General features: G+C 36.2%; 2 protein-coding genes across 3 annotated transcripts; both read left to right on the plus strand.

Annotated features, from left to right (window-relative positions):
* Window positions 1-3,573: 3,573 nt before the first annotated feature.
* LOC135628698 (CRIB domain-containing protein RIC7-like) lies at window positions 3,574-5,078 on the plus strand. Its single transcript, XM_065135525.1, has 5 exons — window positions 3,574-3,706; window positions 3,788-3,935; window positions 4,027-4,124; window positions 4,205-4,295; window positions 4,383-5,078. The coding sequence occupies exons 2-5, from the start codon at window positions 3,878-3,880 to the stop codon at window positions 4,892-4,894; spliced, it is 759 nt and encodes a 252-aa protein (XP_064991597.1). The 5' UTR covers window positions 3,574-3,706; window positions 3,788-3,877; the 3' UTR covers window positions 4,895-5,078.
* Window positions 5,079-5,113: 35 nt separating this feature from the next.
* Window positions 5,114-8,112, plus strand: LOC135628699 (H/ACA ribonucleoprotein complex subunit 3-like protein). Of its 2 annotated transcripts, none has more exons than XM_065135526.1 (4): window positions 5,114-5,250; window positions 5,406-5,477; window positions 5,876-5,918; window positions 7,858-8,112. In XM_065135526.1, the coding sequence occupies exons 2-4, from the start codon at window positions 5,424-5,426 to the stop codon at window positions 7,953-7,955; spliced, it is 195 nt and encodes a 64-aa protein (XP_064991598.1). In that variant the 5' UTR covers window positions 5,114-5,250; window positions 5,406-5,423; the 3' UTR covers window positions 7,956-8,112. The 2 variants fall into 2 exon arrangements, with proteins under 2 accessions (XP_064991598.1, XP_064991599.1); XM_065135527.1 differs by having other exon boundaries at window positions 5,185-5,250; window positions 5,415-5,477.

The following is an 8,112-nucleotide window of genomic DNA, read 5'->3' on the forward strand; positions in this document are numbered from 1 at the left end:
TTGTTTGTTGAGGTTGATAACCTTTGATGGTCGTTAGTTCAATCGTAAGCAACAACCAACCTGTCTTGGTTGTATATGACTATAGCGATGCATTAGTTGAAAGGATTAGACTAATTGAAAGGATCACAGACATAATTACTAAAAATTATATGAAATAAATAATTAAGATAAATGATCGAAAAAGATCTAAAATACTTAGTTTTATGATAATTATTGTTAATATTTAGATTTCATTATAGGCTACAACTAGTGCATTAGAATATTTTAAAGATCAATTTAAATTTAATAATAAGTCATCAGTTGAATGAAATAACTAATTGAAATTCAAATGATATGTGAGGAATTCAATATTATATCTTCGATATGAGTGACAAAACTATAACCTCAAAAACTTTGGTCATAAATATAGTTGATTCCTTTCTCGTATAATTTATTCATAATTCTAGTTCTTCTTGATTTGACTCATTTAAGATATAATAAATTAATGATAAATAAAACTAAAATAAGTTAACTAGTATATGTGATTAGAAATAATTAAAATTAAAATATTAAAAACTCATGATACGAGTAGGTAATAATAAAAGAAAGTTGAAACATAAATCATTTGAATTTATGAATACTATATAAACTCCTAAAAGAAAATTCTTCGTAATAAAATGTTACTTTTGTAACAATAAAAGTTAATGTAAAGATAGACTATAAGGCTTTTTTCGAAAAGAAAAAAATATAAGTTGGACCTATGTTTCAAATCAAACATTACAAAAGTTTTTTTCTAATATTTAATAGATTGATTAAAACACTTTAACTTATATAAAAAGATATTCACTTTAATATAAGAACAAAAAGATTATGAAATATTCATCTTTATAAGGAATCATCTTAAAGTAAAAGTAATAATAATGAATACTTATCGACGCCTAGAAATGATTCATCTAATATATCTTAATAATATTTTTTACATTCTTATAACTTTAGAAAATTGAGTTATTTATCTAGAATTGTTAGGATATTATTTCTCTTTTGGTGATTATAAATTTAATATATTTATGATTTAATAAAAAATAACTTTTAAATTCTACATGATAGTTTATATAGAATTGATGTGAATCTTGAGTTTATAATGATTCTATAATCTAATATTGGTAAGAAATATAATTTCATGAAGTCTTTGAGATTATATAAGCTTTAGAGATATTTTATCATATTTATATATTACCTATTAAAATATTACTATCTAAAGTCTCATACTATTGATACTTTTATGATACATAAATAAAGTTAAGAGATAATTAGATAAAAAAGTTAAATGTTTTATATCTGACAGGGATGATAATTTTATGATAGTATTGATCATAATTATAAATTTTTTATTATATTCTTAGAAAAGTAGAATATTTGTGTTCAATATATTTTACAAGATGTGCCATAATAAAATAAGATTATTGAAAGATAAAATCATATTGTTATAAATATGATTAGTAGCATGATGAATTATTATTTTGTACCCGAATTAATGTGAGGAGAAACTCTAAGGATAATTATATATATCTTAAATATGTTCTCAGTAATTCAATTTCATCAATATCTTTTGAGTCATGGACTTACAGGAAACCTAATATTTGAGATTATTCTACAAAGATAAGAATCTTTAAATCATATAAAAAATAATTATATTTAAGAACTATTTCTTGATATTTTATTATTTATCCAAAAAATTTTAAAGAGATATATATTTTATTACTCTGATCATAGCATGAGGATAGTTGAATATGATAATATAATATTTCTAGAAAATAGCGAGGGAGTGAAAATTTTAAAATTTAATCTTGATATTAAGAAAACACAAGTTGATACTTATTTATCATTTTTAAGGAATTGTTGTTCCTCCGATCACAGAAAGAATTGATTATAATGAATAATAAAATAAGATTAGTAAACTCGTATATAATATTGATATCGTCGCTAACAATATTATAGAACAAACATAATTGATAGTTTTGAGAGTCTCTCGAAGGTAAAGAAAATATCATTTCTTATTATTATGTATTATATCTATAAGAATTAAATCGTGATATAGTATTCAAAAGCATCTCTCATTAATTTCATAAGTTATGAAAAATAATGATTAAAATAATAATATGATACAATAAAGGAAGAGTTGAAATCAATTTATTAAAATGATATTTGAGACCTCATTGAATTATCCAATAATTAAAAAAATATTTGTTATATAAACATGAAACACATGGGGTTTCATCCCAACAAGTAGTGTTGTATATATGATCTATCATTATTTAATTTTAAATTTTTTATATTAATTTTTTTTATATAATAGTATCATCATGATTTTTATATTTATTGGACTAATATCGAGCGTGTGATCAGATTGATTAAACGCGAAACGCACATAAGGTAGCGAGAGAGGTTGGGATGAACTAAATACTTCTTTTTGTGTCCATCGCTTCATGTATTTTCTTTTTAACTAACATTGTTAATGAAGTTCGAATATGTAAAAATTATTTAATTTATGTTTTATTAAATTTGGATTTATACGATTTGGTTAGCATGGGTCCTTGTTTCATCTAACATGACAACGAAATAGGAAAACTATACGATGGCTGAAGTGTTGGTTAGATATGGCACCGCTTAAATATGCATAATCAGCATGATATTCAAAAGGGAATAGGTGTTTTGATGTATATGCTATAGTTTAACCTATTTGAATCAAACTCATTCCTTTCAACTCTTTGGTGAATTAATTATCAAAGCGGTGAAGATTGAGAAACAAAGAATATATAGTAAATTTTTAAAAAATATTCCAAGTTTCTATTTTTTTTTTCTCCTTGGACACGACAATAGACACTAATATTATAATTGATATAATTAATAATTATGTCTACTAAACAAATAACACAATTGATATAATTAATTTTTTAAAAAATATTATATTAAATGACGTTTATAACACATGAACTCTAATAGACAACTATATAATTAACCAATCAGATGTCTCAATAGACATAATTATTAATGGTCAAGTAATCACCTATGATCATCTTCCCCTTTGAGATTTCAATGCGCACGGGTAGCGAAAACCCATTTGGTATAATGAACCGGCAAAAATTGGACTTGAGCCGAACCAAATCTACCTGCCCATTCCTGCGAGGGCAATCAGGTCAGTCCAAGTCGTATCCCCCCTCCCCATTGACTCGTCCGATTCAGGGGCTGCAACTGCCACCCCTCCATTCCCCAACCGCTCCTTCCCGCCCTTGGCGGTAGGGCCCCCTCCAAATACTACCACGCGCCACACCCATCCCACGCTTCAGCTAAAATAGCAACCAAAACCGAGCCCCTCCGACCACCGGTTTCTCCTGTCACATCAACCCACGCCTCTCCTCCTCCTCCTCATGCTATTTTCTCTTGTCCTTTCACCCGGCTTGCCTTGCCCAAGAGGACGCAATCCCCATTCACTCTTCCCCCTTCCGACACATGCATGTTCTCCCACCATCGCTTTGGACAAACAACAAGAAAGCAGCAGTAGGTAGAGGCAGACGGAGAGGCGTCGTCCGCCAGGCTTTCTTTTCTTCGGGAGGAGGCGATCAGACGACGACGCAAGGCGTATAAGAACCGATGGAATGCAGGCGGTAGAAGATGCAGGATTCAAGGCAGGAGCGTGATAGATCATAATGCATTTGCTCTGAAAAAGGTAAGCTTAGCAGGATACGATGAACAGGGAGGTACCATTTCATTTGCGGTGGCAGAGCTGTCACTACCACTAATCTTAAAGACGAATTGCAGGGATTGCAGAAAAGAAGCCACTGGTGGTACGTCCCACCCACAGGATATCCATCATCCGCATCCCCCATCCCCCATTCCCATGGGTACCAAAATGAAGGGTCTCCTTAAAGGCCTTCGCTACATCTCCCAAATTTTTGGTGTGCCCCCCTTCTCTATCGATCTATCCATCTATTGCTTCATCTCGTTCATCTTTCTCGTTGCTTTTGTTATGTGATGGCGTATGTGCAGACGGCAAGGATCAGGAGATGCAGATCGGACACCCCACCGATGTCAAACACGTGGCGCATGTGGGTTGCGACGGCTCCTCCAATCACTCCCCCAGTTGGGTGAGTATAAATATATATCAATGATGATCTGATCTCCTTGTAACGGACGTCTCTGATGCTCCCCACCCCCCCTACACCAGATGAACGAGTTTCAATCGGAGCCGGGCCCCGAGGATGCGGACGACGCCGATGCTACGGCCGCCGCCCCCCAAGTCAAGCACAACGCACCAGGTCGTTCCATCTCTTCACCGTCCCCTTCTTGCTTTTGGATCTCTCGATCAGACGGGCACAGTGGTCTAAACCTGTGTGTGTGTGCAGAACCCCATCAAGGCGGCGGTTCCTCTGCCGAGGCGTCTGCGACGCCGCTGCCCCGTCCCTCGCGGCGCGTAGACACCCTGAATCACGACGACTCTTCCTCCGACCGGCATTCGCGGCGCCACCAGTCGTCCGGCGCCGTCTCCGGCGACCACCCCCGGTTACGGGATACCTCTGAGGAGTCCAAGCACGGGCGGAGGCACCGCAGCTCCGCCGGCATCGTCGGCGCGGAGCAGACGGCTCCCGATCTCCCCACCGTCCCCAAGCAGCCACGCCGCCGCAAGGCAAAGGGCTCATCATCCACCGCTGGTGGCAGTAGCGGGACCACGAAGTCGTCGAGATCAAAGGCGGTGATCCCGTCGGAATCGGGATCCGAAGAGCAGAGATCCGAACCGATCGCCCCGCCAGTCTTAAAGCCAACGATGGAAGAAGAAAAGGAAAACGAAGAGGAAGGGGTAGGGGAAGAAAAGAAGGCCACTGGCGCTCTCCATTCATTCGACGCAGCCTCCATATGAATCCGTCTGTAGAAGAAACACTAGCTGAAATCTCAAATTTTGTTGCTTGCGTCCGACGCGATGACGTCCACGAACAGTTCTCTTCCTTGTGAGGCACACCGTCGTTTTGGTGGCCGCATTGAGTTTGATCACTAAATTAGTTGCTTCGTTTATAAGGAAAAATGAAATGAGAAGGAATTTGTTACTTTGGCCGCTTGCCGTCGATTAAAATATTTAGGGCTTTATAGATCTACGCGTCACGTGCAAGTCACGTGTGCCGTCTTTGGCTATAAATTAGCTGTAACCGCTCTTCTGGATCTTGGAACCCTAAGTCGGTTGTTCCGTTCCCATCGTCATCGTCATAATATCGCCGCGCGGTACGTCTTTCGCTCTGTGATCGCGAGTTTTCATGATCGATCTTTTGCTTCAATCGTATATGTATTTGGCTGGCCTGGGTGATCTTGGAGCTTTAGATTTTGGCATAAGTTGGTTGGGTTCTTGCTTATGGTGCATGGTTCTCTGTGATGTTTAGGAGTTGCAGGCCACCAAGATGTATCTCCAGTTCTACATCAATGAGAATGGCGACAAGGTCTACACCACGAAGGTACTTGCTTGTTTCGCCTCTCCTCATGTCTGCTATTCGTAGCTTTTGTTTCCGCCATCGTGTAGCAGTAGCAGATATGAAGTTCGTCATTTGGTTCCTTGTAAGAGGAGATGCTGGCGGAGTATCTTAATCTACTAGCTGAGAATAAGAGTTTGGTGGACTATAGCTTATTTCTTTGTTCTTTTAGCGGATATCGAAATTTCAATTTTTTGGGGGATAGGGAGAGAAGATGGAGATTATACTCCCACAAACATCAATTGAAAATTACATAGAAGGATCGTCCCCAAGAAAAACTTTACCAATTGAGGGAGTCAATATGTAAAATCGATGCATTGAACTTATGGAAATATTTTCTACAACTAATAAATAAATGATATGGGATAATGATCTTCATGCAGAAAGAATCACCGCTGGGGATGGCAACACAATCTGCTCATCCAGGTATTTTAGTTATTCATCATACTCATGTTTCCCTGAACATTTTTCTTGGTAGTTTGTGAAGCTTCCACAATAGGGTAACAAAGTGCTTTGTTTATGTATTATCGATAACTTGCTCTTGTCGTCACTCTACCCAATCAACAAGATTCGAGCTTAATTGTTTCAGATTTACTATTAAGGCAATGTAAGCTGATCTTCGAAATATTAGAAATCATGTGATTAGTTGGAAGTTATTGATCACATGAGTACCATGTTGCGTATGGTTACAGAAAATATAACTAGATTCATATGACAAGAACAATGGAGGTACAGAGACAAGTAGGATAGTATGACCTTAAAGAAACGTGAAATGCTTGAAGTAAAAAATGCAAGAAAGTCAATAACAGAAGGTATCCTGTTCTCTTACTTGGTATTTGAAGAATGTTATGAAGTAATTTGAATAATTTCAATGTATTCAGATTCTTTAAGACACATCTGAGTTGTGGATATGTTTCTGACAAACACACATTTTACACCAACACTGGGGTGAATGTGAGAGTCTAGGTAAGTCTGAGTGTACATTGTGTTAAGGGGTGATAAAAGCAATACAAAACCCCATAGGAAGAGAACAGACTTAGTTGATGTCCAAAGTCAAAAAGTTCAATGAATTTTCAAGTTGTGATTCTGTAACTGACATGAGATGGGTATCCAACATTATTAGGTAGAGGTGGATGTGAGTTTCCATGCGGTACTGATGTTTTCTTTTCTTCCTTTTGTATAAGTTATCTGAGTTTAAAGCCTAAATATTTGACTTGAATAAGCCGGTGGAAAAATGTTCTGGATCAGTTTCCTCTTCTATCCCTCTCTTCTCTATTAGGCCATCAAACTGTTTCCAAAAAGGATCATTGTGTGTTTTCTACTTGTGCGGATTCGATGATAATGGCTTTGATTCTCAGTTGAACTTTTTTGTACTGGTAAGGTCTACTAGGAAGCATATGCACATTTGCCATTGAAAACTTAGGATAATCATGACAAATTCTAATTTTTGTGATAAGGTCTACTAGGTAACCAGCCTGATCAGAATTTTAAATATGATGCAAATATATATGCTGGATTTTCTAGCTTGTATGCTACCAGGCACTCCCAGTCTCCGGTATCTTAGCCTATCCAATTTGGATCAGTCAATTTTAGACATTGATTGCATGCTTTTGGAGCTTGCATGCAGAATTTGATTGTAAAGTTGTTGAATATAAATACTCTGCAGACTTTCATGAATAAATTTGCAACATGCTATAGAACTCTTGATAATTCATGATTGGACATCTTGAAATAAAAATAAAAATAAAATAAATACTAGACCTTCAAATTTACATGCTTGTTCCTACAAAGTACGAGTTCCATATTGATACCTGTAGATTTTGGGCTTTACATAAGATTGGTTCGAGGCATCTAAACATTCCATTTTGAAGCTTAAGGTCAATACCAAGCTTCATAATTGACAATAAATATTACATTCTTTATGTTTGAATAATTTCATATGAAGCAATGGTTGCGGAGTTCCCTGGCAATAGCAGAGCACTACTATCTGGCTTTTTTATATAGAGCATGCTCCCAGATTCCTGATACATCAGAACAAGCACGAGTTTTCAAAGCAATCTGGAAAGTATTTTATGTTTTATGTTCTTTTAGGGAAAAGAATGTGCAGCCCAATTGCTCGCACTTTGCAAATTGCCCTTAGTCTTGGCATCCAATTGATGTCATAATTCTGCCACTAATACAAGTATTTAATTGAAAATTTGCTGTAACACCATTCTGATGGCGGGCCCTACCACATGGTATTCAATGGGAAACCAGTCTTATGTCAACAGAGTAAAAAAAATATACCTATTTTTTCTATCTACCTTATTTCCCAATGTTGATTCATTACACTCACTGAAATTTGTTTACATTCTTTATGTTGCAGCTCGTTTCTCTCCAGATGACAAGTATTCTAGACAGCGGGTTCTCTTGAAAAAGCGATTCGGGTTGCTTCCGACGCAGCAACCACCTCCAAAGTACTGAGTTTCTGCGCTTTGCAGTTGCATTATCGCAAAGCAGTATTTGCAGTAAGTGCACATCATACGTTTCAGAATGGTTGTACTTGACAGGATCTTACTTGTTGATGCATAAAACTGTAGATCATGATGGTTATGCACTATTTATTAGTAAACTTCATGCA

This window comes from Musa acuminata, chromosome BXJ3-1 (assembly GCF_036884655.1).
Source record: "Musa acuminata AAA Group cultivar baxijiao chromosome BXJ3-1, Cavendish_Baxijiao_AAA, whole genome shotgun sequence".
NCBI classification, from domain to species: Eukaryota; Viridiplantae; Streptophyta; class Magnoliopsida; order Zingiberales; family Musaceae; genus Musa; species Musa acuminata.